Source organism: Phyllostomus hastatus, unplaced genomic scaffold, assembly GCF_019186645.2.
Source record: "Phyllostomus hastatus isolate PE091 unplaced genomic scaffold, TTU_PhHast_1.1 phas_scaffold_442, whole genome shotgun sequence".
Classification (NCBI taxonomy): Eukaryota; Metazoa; Chordata; class Mammalia; order Chiroptera; family Phyllostomidae; genus Phyllostomus; species Phyllostomus hastatus.
The window spans coordinates 4,325,057-4,341,947 of record NW_025334030.1 but is presented as its reverse complement, the minus strand read 5'-3'; the positions used below and the strand labels follow the sequence as shown (position 1 = coordinate 4,341,947).

The 16,891-nt window shown below is 39.4% G+C and overlaps 1 protein-coding gene across 3 annotated transcripts in view; it reads right to left on the bottom strand.

Annotated features, from left to right (window-relative positions):
- Positions 1-16,891, bottom strand: part of LOC123807079 (CREB binding protein) — a 134,200-nt gene that overhangs the window by 19,951 nt on the left and 97,358 nt on the right. For all 3 annotated transcript variants that reach the window (XM_045820564.1, XM_045820563.1, XM_045820562.1), the window contains 8 exons: positions 16,451-16,640; positions 13,592-13,710; positions 12,530-12,769; positions 12,009-12,097; positions 6,278-6,358; positions 4,732-4,788; positions 1,718-1,795; positions 1,321-1,388 (listed from right to left, as the gene is read on the bottom strand). In XM_045820564.1, coding sequence (XP_045676520.1) covers positions 1,321-1,388; positions 1,718-1,795; positions 4,732-4,788; positions 6,278-6,358; positions 12,009-12,097; positions 12,530-12,769; positions 13,592-13,710; positions 16,451-16,640 — 922 coding nt within the window. The remainder of the gene's footprint in view (positions 1-1,320; positions 1,389-1,717; positions 1,796-4,731; positions 4,789-6,277; positions 6,359-12,008; positions 12,098-12,529; positions 12,770-13,591; positions 13,711-16,450; positions 16,641-16,891) is intronic.

Genomic DNA, 16,891 nt, shown 5'->3' with positions numbered 1-16,891 from the left:
CACCAGGGAGCAACTGTGCCCCTAGGGCACACCTGGCAAGGTCTGGAGACATTTCTGATGGTCACCACTCATGAGGGTGAGGCTGGGGGTGGGGTTATTGAGATTTAGTGGGTTGCCACCAGGGATACCGCTAAAATTCTACAAAGCACAGGACAGCCACCGTAACAAAGAATTATCTGGTCCCGAATATCAACAGTGGCTCAGTTGAGAAACCCTAACCTACACAGAAATGTTACAATAATGAGTTCATCAATATTTCAAAAATGTTTTACAAGAGTGAATTTAAATTATAGGACAGCTGCGGACTTTATTAACTACAGTATTCGAACTTGAACTGACAATGACTTGGTAGCCTATAGAGTAGCCTCCTCTTTGCCTCCAGCGAGTGACCTCTCCCTCCATCCCATCATCTCTCTTCTACTCCCAGCACTTCAGATGGCCTGGGTCTTGTTGGAAACGCCCTGAGCAGTGTGCCAGTCACCTGTCTTGCTGGAAAAATGAGAACTGCAGGGAACACCAGACAGGTGCACTCTAAGGTGCTGCTACAGGTGGCTTCCTATTCAGGTGCACCATTAAATCACCACAAGGCCAGCCTGGGAACACCATGTGGTAGAAGGCGGACCCTAGTACTTGAGAGCCAAGTGGACAAAGGTTATATATTGTACACTTTTAAAAAATGTTATCTATTAAAAAAATCACAACTACCTATGAAAAGTTACTTTTAGTAGTAACAGATTGCTATCATAAAGACACCAGATACTTTTAGTAGTAACAGATTGCTATCATAAAGACAACAGATTGCTAAATGCAGTAGTGACTGACATTCCCAACAAATCTTTGTGCAGACCAGGCTCCTGCCAGTGCTGGGTGGATAGTGGCCAATCCTCAGGGAACCCAAGAGGGTCACTCCTCACAACAGCAGGGTCCACACCTAGTGATGGGCAAGCAGCTGCCCATATACAGGCTCAGGGCTAATTGTGTTGCTCAGAGAGAATATCTGTGTGTGTGTGTGAAGGTCTTACTTCTAAGCTACTTGAGAATGATCTGCCAACAAATTTTCTCTCCCAGAATTCCAGTTTACTATATATTTAGGCTTTCTAAACTTTCATCTACAACACGGACTGTTCATAAAGCTGACTTTGATATAATGATCAGGACAAATTATGCTCTTTAAGGGGAAGACAAAATACAAAGTGTTAGAAAACAAACATAAAAACACTGGACAAGTGACGTGTTCCAAGGAACCAAAGGAAAACTGGGAAAATTATGTAAGTTTCTACAACCTACAGACCAGAAAACAGAAATCCTTCCACAACTTACGCTTAGCACTGAATTTGTTTTCTTTTCGAGTTCTGCCAGTTTTCTTCAAGCAGTTGTCACACACAAAGCTGCAAAAACATAATGGGTGTGATCAGATTATAAAAAACAGTGTATGTTGCCAAACCAGTGAAATGTAACACTAAGATACCTTGTTGGCGGTTAAATCACATCATTATACAAAAGTAAAGAGGCAGACTGCTTTGATTCTGTAATTCCTAAAGCAGGCAAACACTTAAAGACTTAAAAAATTTAGAACCAGTTGCCATCCATCTTAATTGCTGAATTCTTGCTGACAACAATGAATGACATGCAGCAGCAGCAGCAGCAGCAGCAGGCACCCTCCCCTCCACTGTGTAAAACTGCTTTCTCTTTCCCAAGATCGCAGGAGATTACTTACCCCAATGGCCAAATGATATCATAATGTAAAACACAAATCTGATGCATCTTCCGGCCACATTCCTTGCAATCAACAAAACTGGAAGACAAAGAAAGCACACTGAAATGCTCGCAGAACCACACAACAGAGTGGTCTGTAGGAGCTTGTGTACTGTGTTTACAACCTGTCCTCTTGATTACTTTGAGTGGCTAGCATCAATGCACCTGCTGATTGATTCAGCTGTATTTTAAAATAATTCATCAGTATATTTTCCATAGAAAAAGCTGACTTCTGCCCTTTTGTACAAATGCCTCATTCCGCTCTTCTCCCAATCTCCTTTGCAACCAGGAACAAAACTCTACTTTTAAAAAGTCCTATGACAAAGACACATTTTATGGGCCACGATTTCTGACATTACTACACATCTTGAAGACCAATGCCTGCTCTATATAACTGCACAAGCCTAAACTGACTCAAGTAACAGAGAACAGTACTTTCAGAATTATAAACACTTATTCTTAGACCTAGGCACAGGATATATCTGCTCTGAGTCAGTCACAAAGGTGGGAAGTACCAAGCTGACTGGTGACTGTCCTTATTCAAGTACATACTGGAGAGCAAAAGGACACACTGAGCTGCTTGCCCCCTGCCGCACTCCCACCCAAACTCATATGAAAATCTTAATCACCGGCATGCTTGAAGGTCAGCCTATTTTTTCAGGCACTTCCTCAGCATCACCACAAATTACACCTGATAGAAACCTTAAGGGGCAAGAAAGTACCACATTTCCCCCAAATTCTCTTGGGTTCAGGCTCTTCCAATCAGCCTGGATGCCAAGAGCCCTGTAACCTGACACACTCTCTCATTTATTGTCTATCGAGCCCCTGATCCTTCCACTGTCCTTGCTGAGCAAGGCTTCAACCACAAATAGAGTCTAACCCAGCTTTTCTGTTCCTGTCTACTGGAGGAAGACACACATACAAAACAGCAGCACCATTAACTGGCTTGTCTTGAATATTCTCTGGCAATCCTGCACTGTGTTGCCCTCCTCCCCACCCCCCACTCTAATTGGTGGCTGTTCTGAACCTTCATTCCTTCCTCAAGTGCTCCATCACCCCCAACCAGCTCCTTCTCTGAAATTTCGGCAGTTGAACTCATCCCTGGGTTAAGACTTTAAAAGGTCAGAAGGCAGTAACTTCAGTTTCTGTGCCTACTCCAAAGATGCCCTATTCTTAACCTTTCCCTCCTATGTGTAGAATAGGAATGTGAAAAATTACATTGTATGTTCTAGAGCCCATTCTATCATTTTGAATTTTAACCTTTCTCCTTCTATTAAATATCAACCAATTGATTGGCTTCCTTTCCTGTATTTTTGCTCATGTAGTTACATAAGCTGTCACACCAGCCTTTTCCTTATCCCCACAGTGTGGTCCCTTCCACGAGAAGGCCGTTGTTCAGGTTGGCCTTCCACCACCCACCTAAGCTGCTCCTGAGTCTCCTGACTCCCTTCCCTACCAGGAAGCAAAGCCTTCCTCTCTGGTGAATCCACCTCACAGATCCAGGGTGATCTTTCCATATCAGAAGCCAATAATGTCTCTCCAAGCCTCCCCAGTACATCCAGGTGGACATCTACATGTCAAAGAGCAGTATAAGTGACCCTGCACCTAGTATCTTTCCTCTGCATCTCAAGGGGCTCCATCCATATCTCCTACCTACCAACCACTTGAGCTTATCTGCAGTGTTGTTGAACACCCTGTGTTCTTTCACTCCTTTGTGTCTAAAATACTCTTCCTTTACCAACACCTGCTTCTAGATGGGCATCACCTTCTCTGGGACACCCTTATGCCCTGGGACAGGGCTGCGCACCTTTGCACCATCTTACTGCCTTCTGCTGTCTGTGCTATGATCCACCTGTCTCTTGTACTGAAGAACAGAGCCCTGCCCCCTTGATTCACCTGTGTGTTACCTACTGCCCAGCACTGAGTATTCCAATGTAGTATGTCTTGAAATTGAAAAATGAATATAAACTATAGTGAAACTGAAAAACTGCAGGGAAGGACATAATGTGACAGGGAGAAGGACAACTGGGACCAACACCAATCCAATGGTCATTAAAGATCTGGGAAAGTACCTCCTCATGCACCAGGTACTTTGCTCAGGCTGGAGCTCTGGCAGTCAACATGTACTCAGCCTGCGCACTGCTAGTAGGAGAAACTAAGCAAGCTCTGAACAGTCAAGTCAGGCTCCAAAATGAGGCCTGGGTGGGGAGTCTGTGTCTTCCACTGCAGCGATTGGTCTCCCTAGAGCCGGGGAGGTCGGGGCCAAAAGAGAGGAGGATCTGCTTCTCGGTTCTGGATGTACCACAGCCACTTTTCCCAAACATCCCATGGTGCCTGTGCTCACCAAGCAGCTCTGAAAGAGCATTCACCACAGCAACAGAACACAAGGGGCCTCTCCGCACACTGGGGTGCTTTCAGGACTCAGCTTTGGGGATCTAAAAGGTGTCACACTGAAGGAGCTTGGAAGCCTCTTTAAGGGCCACCACAGAGCAAACTTTGCAGACACAGCATTCTCAATGAGCAATGGAAAAAAGTCAGATCAGTGGCAAGAACGTACACCAGGCTCCCCAATACCTATTTTTTAGAAAGTGGTTTCTAAGAGGTCTTCTTTCTGAAATTTCCCTTTAAATGATATTAGCACTACTCCACCCGATATTCCTACCTTTGGTTTCTAAAGATTCACACTAAATGGCTTCTTAAAAACACCAATGACCAAGCTATCAGAAAGGTTCTAATAGAACCAAACATCCATCTCATCTTATCATTGTTAAAATTCAGTAACTGGAGAGCATGTTACAAAGACACACATTTTGTGTGGGTCAAAGGATAATCTATATCTAAAATAATGTCACACAATAAAATTCCAACCAGGGCAATGTACTTCCAATGTCCCATCCCAAAACCTGTTCATAAGGATGAACTTCCCTGACCTGAAACTAAAAGCTGAAAGTCAGAAAGAAAGAGCTATATACTCACGGTTCAGGATCTAAGGTATCATTTTTCTTCTTTTCAAACTGATCCTTTGAAATTGTCCTTGTTTAGGGAAAAAAAAAAAGAAAGAAAAATGTTAATGGAATTTATCTGTTGAGTATAAATTATAGTCTCTGGGATATTATTTTATAACTAGTTCTTCAAATGAAAAGTAAATGGTCAGCTAAAACCTCAGGTAGATGCAATGATGACATGGGCATATAAGATTCAATTCCACAGAAAACACTAATATTTATTTTTCTCTACCTTCCTTGGAGCATTTCCTCCCACCCACCATCAACATTTACTACAAGATTTAACTAAGACTAGTCAAAATGTGATGGCAAAATTGTGTTGACATTCAAGCCTGTTAATTTTCAATCAAATCTATATGGTGAGTGGCTACTAAACATAACTAATATTGGTATAACCAACTCTTTTAATTACAGTATTTCCTCAATGACACAAGGTTGACATGTACTTGGGATTACTCTTAAAGAGCTGAGTGTTTGTTTTCTACTGTCCTTTTGTTATGATCAGTGTATATTTGAGTTACTTCTGATTCACAGATTTATACAATTATTAATCATGCAACAGGACTAGGATGTAAGGGGTATAAAAATAAAGGAAATAGGTAGAATATCTGTCATATTGGTTTGTATGTCTTACAAGTAGCTATGTTTTGTTTTGTACTTGAATAAAGTAACCTTGATCTGTAGAGTAAGTGTCCTATACTGCTGGAAACTGCTTCATCGGGAAGCCCTGCTGCCTTTGGGGGGCATCACACTAGCAGACTACCCAGCATGATAGGAATCGTGGCAGAGTTTGGACAGAAAACAGTAACATGGAACACTGGTAATTCTGGGCAGACATGGTGGCTGGCAGGTTTTTAGGTATCTTAAGCATATAAATGAGCTGACCACCCAATTTTGTGGATTTGCTTTTTCTCACCACTTTCTGGACATTTAACCACTGAAAAATAACTACATCACAGGATAGGCATCAGGAAGAAAAGATGGACTCAGTGAAGGAATGAATGAGTCACCTCAGGCCTATCTGCATTGGACCTAGTGAGCAAGAGTCAAGCCTCCTAAAAGGAAGACACATTCACACTCTGGGAGCTCATTATTTGTGTTTTATTAGCTTTATAATCTAAAGGATGAAGGTAGCTACATAAGACCTATTTTGTGCTATTGCCAATTCTGTGAATAAGGTTACTTGGTTTCTCAGGTGTAACAGAAAATTTACAATTTCCCAAAATGGAGGGTGACAACCACTAGGAAAAGCCAAGTGCTTTAAAAGACGGGTCAGGGCAAGGTCAAGAGAGAGCAGCAAACCACATGGGTGGGTTGCAGTCTTGAATGGAGGGAAGAACACAGAAGTGGCGCTGGTGTTTGGCTAAAACAGCTACATGTTAAACTGAGCATAGTTAATATGAGAAAATACAATACACACAAGTCAAAACAGCAGTGGTGCTTCCCCTTTACTCACAGACAAGAGACAAAAAACAATTACGAGTCACCCCCGAGAAAATTGACAGGATGGTACTTACGTCTGGGGTTGTGAAGGGTCGTCACCCAGGGTAACATTCTCCCCCTGGATCTCTGTGAAACACTTCTCACAGAAATGATACCTGTCAGCAAGAAGGCCATACTTGGGTGAACTGGTCCATCATAACACACAGCCACCCAAGCAACGAAGCCACCAATCAGAGCAGGGCAGATCACCACGACGAAAGGGGAACGTTGTTGGTTGATTGATGGGTCAGTGAGAACAATGAGAGGAACAGGGGCAGGTGGGGAAGGGCAGGATTAGAGAACAGGGAAGGGAACAAATAGCACAGACATAGAGGTAAGACGCAAACACCAAGACAACACAGAGCAGAAAGCCAAGGCAAAGCATTGATTAGCATTCGGTCTCATTGCACACGTATCAGGCCATCATCACTAACAACGACTGGTCTCGGTTCAGCTCCAAGATGCAAGTGTTTGCAAGGAGTTGTTAATACTAGAATTGTAAGGAGCTTAAATTTAGGAGTTTGGATTTTTGTTATTACTTAGAGAAAATCAAATATAATTTCAGGGCTTGATATGGAAAAAATTTACTTTGAACAAAACAGTCTGACAAAAGGCCTTAAAATGCAATTTAAACTGAAATAGCTTATTTTTCAAAACAGAAAATTTATGCCTGAAAGCAATTCAGAGATTTTATTTCTGGTATTTAAGCCAGATCTTTAAAAGTATAAAAATGTTCAGCACCCAAAACTGGTTTTGATTTTTTCCCCTGTCTTTTTCCTCATGTTAATCACTTAATTAGATTATAATACAAATGAAACCAAATCCATTTTCTAGACAAACAATTAACAGAAATGCAATCGGGGTCAAAGACTTTCCAGCCATTTATCAATAAGAAACACAGAGAAAAAACTGTGATATATTGTATAAATAATACAATATATGTAGATCCATGCACAAAATTAAAGACTTAAAAATTTCAATTCTAAGCTTTGTTTTAAACTTTTTGGTACTGGGACCAATCATTCACCAATCTGAGATACTCAGTGATCAACTGCTCTGACTTGGTGACAATCCAAGTTTAGCAAATTTAGAGAGTTAATCTTTAAAGCACAATCTGCATTTGAGAAATTATCCATAACCCCAATTTCTTGTAAGATAATACAGAGCCTCAGCTCAAGCCAGCAAATAAGAATAAAATAAAAACTATTAAATGTTTGGAAAGGACACAAATGAGAAATAAAAAAAAATGCAGGCTGATGCTATATAAAACAAGATGGGCACACAAGGATACTGTAAAAATAAACAAGCTGAATGGAGATGATTTATACAAGCAAAAAGGATGCGTATAAGGTAGCGACGGCAGCACAGTAAAATGCGGTTTTAGTGCTCAAAACTATGTCTACAAGGTGCTGAGAGGATTAGTGTTAAAGACACTATGACGAGACTTGGAGTGCCACACTGAACCAAGAGTACAGAAGGAGATGAGGCAGCTTGCAGCTTCACTCATGCTCTCATGTGTGCACGCACACACACGCACAAACACACACTCGGCTACAAATGACTGAGTCAGGTACCACCTGGCCAGTTTGTCTTCATTACTAAAATAGGTCTCCCACAAGTTCTAGCTCTAATCTTAAACATTTTTGAACATTTTGTCTGCTATATTTCACTGGCGAAATACACATAGTAAAGGCATAAAACTTTAAAGCATGCACACACATCAAGATTATACAACTTTCTAGTTTTTTGATGAGGAACATGACAGATTCCCTGTGGGTAACAACTGGATTAATCAAAGTTTCTTGCTGGGACCTGTTTGTTTAGGACTAAGTCAATCAATGAATTCTGCCAACATTAAAAACTTTGACCAGAAACAAAGAAATGAACACTGCTGTTTTAAAATAGATACCTACATAGAGGGGTGGGCAAAAGTAGGTTCATGGTTGTAAGTATGCAAAACCAGTTTACTCTTGTATTATTTAATAATTATTGTATTATTTGTATTATTGCTATTATTTAGTATCCTTATTTATGACTTATCTATTAGGTAATGATGTCTGGCAATTCAACCTACATTTGCCCACCACTGTGTATTATCTTTTTTTCCTGAATGAACTACAGTAATATTCTGGCTGTTCACTATTTTCTAAATATTTCTGTGAAGCCCTTGATATCATGTAGTGAAAAGAAATTCCTTGTGCAGGAGGACATGATTATCACTGGCAAGAAAGAATCAAACTACAGGAACTATAAACTAATTCAGTGGCAATCAGAACAATAGAAGAGATACCTCCTTCATGCCAAATAGTTCCCTTTTAAAAGTAAAACTAGGAATTGAGTATTCCAATTAATTTTATGATTAAACATACAGCCACTGTGGACTAGCCAGAAGAGTACCGCTGAATACATTTTGAAATGAAATTGCCATGATAATTATATGTGAACCTAAATGGCTTTAAAACCCTGAACAAATTCTTAGTTTTTGTTCAAGCAGGATTTCAAGTCCAGCAATATCCAGGAAATAAGTATCGTAAACCCAATGGAGGAAACTGGCCTGGGACAAATCACTGATGGCTGAATGGGCTGCTCATGGAGTGGCTGCAGAAACCTATGCTCTGCGTGTAACTAACTCCCATCCCTGAAAAACATCAGCATCAGTAACTGGGACAGAGAATTAATACGTTAGAGCCTGTCCCAAAGTAATGCCAGAGATATGCTGAGGTTTTAGAGGGGAGTGGGAAGGGGCCCAGGGACTCACCCTAATACCTTTCTGAGAAATGACCATGGCCCACAGAAGATAGCATTGTCACCCATCTAGTCAAATCAGCTGCAACCACCATGGCAATCACTGGGTGACAGATGTTAATGCCAGGCTGTCTCTATCTTATTACCTAGTCCAAACTTTATTCACCCCAGAAATACAAAATTATTCAGATATTTACTTTTCACTGTAACAGCCTAGTTGTCATTCTGCCCTGTGTGAAGGAAGCAGTTTGATGAACATGGAATTGTAAAGGAGAAATACTTCACATAATCTGATGATGTACATCTGGGTACCTAAAGTTAGCACAATGTAACTACATAGTTTGTAGGGTAAGTTAATGTATGGAGTAAATTTTCAAATGCAGATTGTTTTAAGTACCATTGTTATCAGTATATACAAATACTGGGGGGATGTCTATAGACAGTATTTTTCTTATCTACAGATAATAACTGGAAAAATCTATAGAACACTTTTCCCAACATGAGTTTCTTTCAAATCCTTAAAGCATGGAAACAAGTGAAAATGTAAACATACTCTAGTTTATACATTAGTTTCACTTGTTTAAATGATCTCTAGGATTTTGGTCTCTGTTGTTTTAAGTGCACAAACAGTTTACGACTTTAAGTGCCAAAACAATGATTCATAAGAACACCACAGTGTTCATAAATAGTCAAAAGTTGAGAATAAAAATGTAAATAGTCTAAATGCCCAGCACAGAATTAGGCCAGTGCTTTCTTAAAATTACATGTTAATCTCCCTCGGCCAGTGTGGCTCACGTGCAGTATCATCCTACAAACCAAAAGGCCCTGGTCAGAGCACATGCCTAGGCTGTGGCGCACACAGGAGATAACCTATTGATGTTTCTTTCTCACATCAATGTTTCTCTCCCTTTCTAAAAGCAATGAAAAAATGTCCTCAGATGAGGATTAAAATTTAAAAAAATCACATGTTAAATCTCTGCAAGTTGAGTATTCTAGAAAGCATACCTTGTGAGATTAAGCTGAGTAGTGTGCCTATACTTATAAAATATATTATTAAAACAACTCTTTATTTATATTTTATTTACATTTCTCTTAATGCACACTCCCCATCAATAACCTCCTCCAAGGGATAAGTAGTATACCCTGATGCTTCGATTCTATTGAACTTAAATACTGTGAAAACCTGTGCAATCAGCAAAGGAAGGGTCAAAGGCCTCGGGCACAAAGAAATCAACAATGAAAGGCCCCAAACTTTATACAGATGGTGGCAAGCAATCTGTTGCCTATTCCTCCTTCTATACCCAAACTGTGTTGGGCACCCAGTGACAGGGGCGTTTTTCAGCATACAGTTTATTTTAACCTATTCTCTTAAAATTTTGTAACTTTATTTTGCTCAGCACATAACAGTTTCCAAAGTGAATCCCTATTTATTATTTCACTGAAGACTGACAACTGAGACTATCAGGGAAGGTGTTATTGTGCCCATATCACAAAGAGAAAGGTTAGGCTTGATATTTTATGGGATGTGCTGAAGGTTAAGAAGCTAAAGCTGTAATTAATTGGACAGGCCAGAGCTTTCAGAACACTTGTCACTGTGGGAAAGATTCCATTATGCAAGGGCTATGGTGTCACTTCAAACTTTGTCCTAAAATACTTCTATCGACAGAAGGGTAAACTGAGACAGAAATTAAATTCCAAATGTTAAAAAAATATTTTTCAGCAGGACAGTTGTACAGGCTGCACCTCCAGTACAGGTTCCTTTCTGGGGCATCCATCTCTTCCCCTTACCAGCATTTCACTTCACCATATGGTACTTGGATAAGCAAGCTGGGCAAGGTTAGAAACCTTTTCTTGAAAGATTTTTAGGTCAAGAATTTTTTTTAAAAGTAGGACTTTGATGAAAGTTATTAATAACCTTGAATATGGATTTTTAAAAATTAAATAATTTAAAAATTGCAAGAAAAATAATTTCAAAATTTCAAATAATTCAAGCCTATGCATGAACCTCTGAATAAATAACAGAAAGCTCCTTACTCATCTTCTTCAAAATACTAGAACATATGGAATTACTAAGCAAACAAGATCAAAATATAAAAATATCAAAGCCTAATGCTGATATTTAACATTTCAACCTGAAGATGAGGAGTAGGCATGAAGCTTCTTCTTGGTCATAATATAAAGAATTAGTTCCCAATTCATAAAATGGAGGCAATGTAACAGAATTTGACCAAGATTTATAACCTGTGCTTTAAGGCAAAATGCCCTCATGCTATGGCAACATGTGGCCACTTAAAATACTGGATGCAAGTAGCTTAATTTTCAAAACAACCCCCAAATATGAAAATCATATTTGTGTGGGGAATCAACATAAAATAGTATTTCATTCTCCCTTTACTTAAGACAGGAGATCTATTCTTTATAAACTATCAACATTTGAAGAGAATGGCAAATATTACTCATGCATACCTACCACTCACAAAACCCTGAAATGGCCATCTTATAAGAGGAGTTTTTCTTGAACTCAATAAAACACTGGATCCCATCCTGTATTGTGCTACTAATTAAAACCAAAAAGTCTATGGTTTTAGCACCAACGCAAGTCTTTCTATCAGATTGTCCAGGCCAAATTATCTATGCAAGTATTTACATGGGGAATAGCAAAATACAATGTTTCAACTATATTATTATCTCAAAAAAGGCATGCCAATCTTTATTAGAGTTACTTTCAACTCTAGGCTCTTTCTTATATGGTTACATTTTAGAATCTAGACCATGGCTTAAGAAAGAATGGACCTGATCCAAGTAATGCAGCAAGTAGTTGTGAGCTTAAATTTTTACACTGTAAAAGCATTCCTTAATATCAAGATCCTGTACCTGAGTGACCAAGAAACACTGAAATTGTGGCTCCTTTAATTGGAACTTCAAGAAAGAATTAATGTACCTGGGCTACAAGCAGACAAACATGCCTTGCGCTAAAACCTTCCTTTTGTCCTGTAATTCAGGAAGCTGCTCAATGCTTACCTATTCTGATAGCTGTAGTAGGCTGCATCTCGAGGAATTGTACACAGCTGCTTCCCGTAGCAGCACAAAGTCTGTGGGGAAAACTCATACTGCAAAAACAAAGGAGAAGACACTAAAAATATATCCCATTTATTGTCATTTAATGTTCTAGTCCACTATGGTGGGTTAGATTCAGCCAGTAAATTATTTGTTAGTATACTAGTTTTCTAACAATTTTCACAGTTTAAAGACATTTTTTGATATAATGTTAGAGAATTCGCGTCTAAGAGACATTTATTACTGATAGAGAATGCACACATGGGCAAGCAGAAATGCTTCACTCAAGGCCTTTCCCAATAAGCACCTCTAGCTTGGATCATTCATTATATATCACTTCAAGCAATTGACTGTTTTACAAAACACCAGACTCCACCTGGGTACTTCTGAGCACACAGGTGTGGCCAAAATGTTGAGTCTACCATATTATCATACTTCTGGATTAACTAGGAAAGATCATTTTCTAGAGGGAGTTTAAACTGTACCTTGCGTCCACAGCAATATCCAAGAGACTGCATAACAGGGTCAATTTCTTGCTCAAACACCTCTGCCAGTTTACTGCAGAACTTATAGACCCGAGACGTCTTGCGATTATAGAGCCAGGCATTGTTGAACATCAGCCAGACGTCATCCACGTACTGCCAGGGTTCTTGGTACTGCCCTGTGTCAAGCTTCCGCTTGATGGTGGAAAGGTCCATGGGGTTCTTCACAATGTCAAAGTAATCCTTAAAGACAAAATGGCCTCAATCTAGTGAATAGCCCAAATTCCAAATACCAGCCTTATCTCTTAAAATAAAATAGAAATGTACTGAACGACATCTGTTTCCAACAGCAAGAAATGAGAATTGACAAAAATAAACTGATCATCCTAATTTTACTGAAATTATAATTAATATTTTCAAATGTGATCAAATTCCTTCAAAGGCAAAGTTAAAGAAAAATGATACTAAAACAACTGTGTAATAAAAGATGCTTTTTAATATGAGATTTTAAAAATAAAAATTTTCATGCAATGAATTATAATGGTAAGCAAATTTATCAGACAATATGTTTTTCTAAAGATTCACTCTTGGTTCTACCAAGCAAAATGAAATTCCAAGATAAACACAAAAATAGTAATACAACTTAATAGAATCTATTGGGTCACCATGGCCTTTGCAAGACTATCCAGGATATCAAAGTGAGAGACCCATGTGTTTTATAATTAATGGTCATTAATTCTTTAAATCCATTTTTCAGACCAAGTCTTACACAAAACCCCAAATACAAAGTGAGTTGCCAGAGCAAGTGGGTAGTGCACCCTGGGCATGCTCCTCTCTCACGCAGCCCAACCCCTCCATGGACCCTGTGGCTTCACAAAACAGGTGGGAAACACACATTTCAATAAGCCAAAGATGTATTACTGTTTTGACAGCAAACTGATTTTTATATTAGGAAAAAAGTGTTCGAAACAAGGTTGTTATTTTACCCAATTTTAAGAAATAAAACATGGATACTTATGAGTTACACTGGTAAAGTTATAATATATTTTTACTGTATGAACTTACTGGAATTCCTAGGAGCTGGGGATCAACAGGCTGGCGAAAAGGTAAGGACTCTGGATCCTGTCGATACAGTGCTTCTAGGGTTGGCATAAGAGCCTGGCGTAATTCTTCCGGCTTAAAGACTGCAGTTAGAAAGCATGAGGAGAGAACACTATTTATGAGGCACCCAGACTCCTCCTTCATGACACTTCAGATGGAAGCCTGGGCCATTTCTGAGAGAGTCTGAATCATCTCTCTCCCAGCCTCGAAGTTTCTAAGGGTTCTCATTCAGTTGAGTCTATAGACATTCCAAAGTTACAAATTCAGGATTTCCTAAAAGTACAGTAATGTTGGGGTTTCTAAAAACTACATCCATGTTACAAGGCAAAATACAACATTAAGTATACTTCTTTAGTAAGAGGATTCCAACATTAAAACTGTGTTGTAACAGAAAATGAAGCTCACTCCCAAATGTTCTTCAGTGATCAAATGGTGGTAATAAGTCATTTCACTGGAAGGGACCTTTCCTTCTCTGATGAAACTTCCCTGTTTTTGGCTGAAGTAAACTCAGACCATCTGAGACAAAATCTTATACTATAACCTCATAAATATGCACAGTGACAGAGCTATAAATATTTTCCCCAAAAGTTCTATACTGTTCTCTCCCACATTTATCAATGCCCATTTTTCCAACCTCTAAGTCATCCCATTTCCTACTACATTTTCTGTTGTCACCAATTCAAGGATAAACAGTGGCTGCCAAATACATTCAAGATGGCACATTCATACGAATCCCAAATGAGTTCTAATGACACAGGAAAATGTGCGCAATAGCCTCTGAAGGCAAGAGGCAGGTCAGTCAGCAGTGTGTGTGACAACCCCACTTTGCTCACACACATCTTATGAATAGAAAACTGACCAATGAGAGGCAAATACAACAGAGTTCTGATGAGTTGGTTTTAAGTGATGTGAGATTTCCTCTTTCTATTTTGAAAAGACTTTCTACAACAGATACATGGTACACTGTAACTTAAAACTCAGATTAAAACACCATAAACATTTAATGTTTTAGTTGGGAAATGGCATGCATCGAGTATACTGAGAGATGAAAACCGTAGCCCTGAGAAGTTTCCTTAAGTTTACTGCCATCAGAGCCAAGGACTACCATATGTCCTTACTGACCTCCTGTGGAAAAGAAACACCTGGCTGACCACGCCAGTGTGGCTTAGTTGGTTGGAATGTCGTCCTGTAAACCAAAAGGTCACAGCAGGTTCAATTCCTGGTCAGGGCACATGCCTAGTTGCCAGTTTGGTCCTCACTTGGGGGCGTGTATGAGAGGCAATTGATTGAGGTCTCTCTCTCTCCCCACCACCCCTTCCCTTTAAATTGATTAAAATCAATTTAACAAATTAAAGAAAATCACACAAGGGAAAAGGATCCATACAAAGTACAAGACAGACAAATGGATCCTAATGTCAGAGTGTGAAAAACTCAGTGCTGCAACTCATCTTGAAGAAACTTCCACTTGACTTTTGTTGTAGTATCCAAAAATAAAAATAAAAAACAATTCACAACCATCTGAAAAGGTTGTTAATTCTTCCCTTTATCAACTACCTATCTGGAGTGGGACTGGATTCTCTCCATGTACTTCAACCAATGTAATATAAGAGAGTGAAGGCAGGGGCAGATATGAGAATCCAGGTGTGTTCGTTCACTTCTCTCTCTGAGCCACAAAATTATAAAACCAATGTCAATTATACTCACTAATTACTAATTATTTTGGAAAAGCTTTTTTTTCCCATAAAAATGTTATTTATGGGTGTTATGTAACATGCTTTTAAATTAATTACATGTTAAAAATTCCTATTTGAGCATATAGCTTTATTTTCTAATAGAGTAGACAGCGACATAATCCACACAAAAAAATCTCTGGGGTCCTCAATTTTCAGAATATAAAGAGGTCTGAGACCAAAAATTTAAGAACTGCTGTACTCCATAATCGCCAGAGTCCCTTCCAGTAGCAGAACTACACAGCAACAGATTGGAACATTTTTCCACCGTCTTTTCCAAATTTATAACCTGCAACCCTGAACTTCCTGAGCCCCAATCTCACATTTCTAAGGGTCGCCTGACAATTTTCCAACACCCTGCCACCTCCTTACTTTCTGGACACCTCTCCAATGTGATTTTTAAAATCACATCCATTGTGAGACTAGCTTACCACACACAACTCAGAACCTAAAACATCTTCACTTACCTGCCCCTACTCCTTCTGCACTAGGTCACTGGGTCCCACTCCACCACCCCATTACTTTGGGCACTTAGTGTCCTATCTGTAGCAGCAGAAACCTAAAAGCTCCTACATGTGTGCTGTTACCATGATAATTTCCCTAACACCATGGCTTTTGGTCATCTTCCTGCTCAAATCTGTCAGTGGTTGTTCATGCCTTGCCAAAAAAAGCCCAAGAACCTTGGCCTGCTCAAGACTAAGATGCAATTTCAACTCTGGTCCCATAGCCAGGACATCTCAGAAGAGAGCTGTGCCCCTGGGCTGCCCTCCTAGAGCCAAGGCTTGTTTCTCAGTCCTGCCATGAACCTATGGGTCCTCAGGCAGTAGTCCAGCTTGGTGTCACCATTTCTACTTGGGGAACAGCAGGCAACAAAGTAAAAGGGGAGATGAAATTCTTTTTCTGCATCAGCTTTTTTAAAGCCCAGGATTGACTCTAAAAAAAATTTTTTTAATCTTTATTTTTTTTCCCCATTACCATTTAGTTCCCTTATACCCCACCTTCCCTTTCTGCATTAGCTTGTAATCCACAGTATGGAATCACAACACAATGGCAAAGCAGCACAGTTCAGTAAGTTCAAGAAGACACAACCTACTTTTTTTGCGTGGCTGCGAAGGAGATGCTGACTGAGAGGTGGCACCATTAGCAGTGCTTTCTTCTTCCTCTTTAGCTTCTACTTTTACTTCTGGTTTCTTTTCATCTACTTCCATTGGTTCTGATTTCTGCTCTGTTGTGTCTGATTCTTCTTTAACTTGGGAAGATCCTTGTAGATCCTCCTCCAGCATCTTGAAAAAACAAATATATAGATAATTATACATGGAAATTAAGAAACCTTCCTGTAACTCAGAGTTTTTGGAAGGCTTGTTGACACCTTCTCCTAGTCACAGCTGCATTTATACTTCTTTCTCTCTCTCACAAAAAGAAATAGAGTATTTGGTGTCAGTTGGGTTGCTTTAACATAATACTAGTACAATTACAGTCTTAATTTAAAAATTTTATATGTTAGACTGCTTAAAAATTGCATATACACATATAC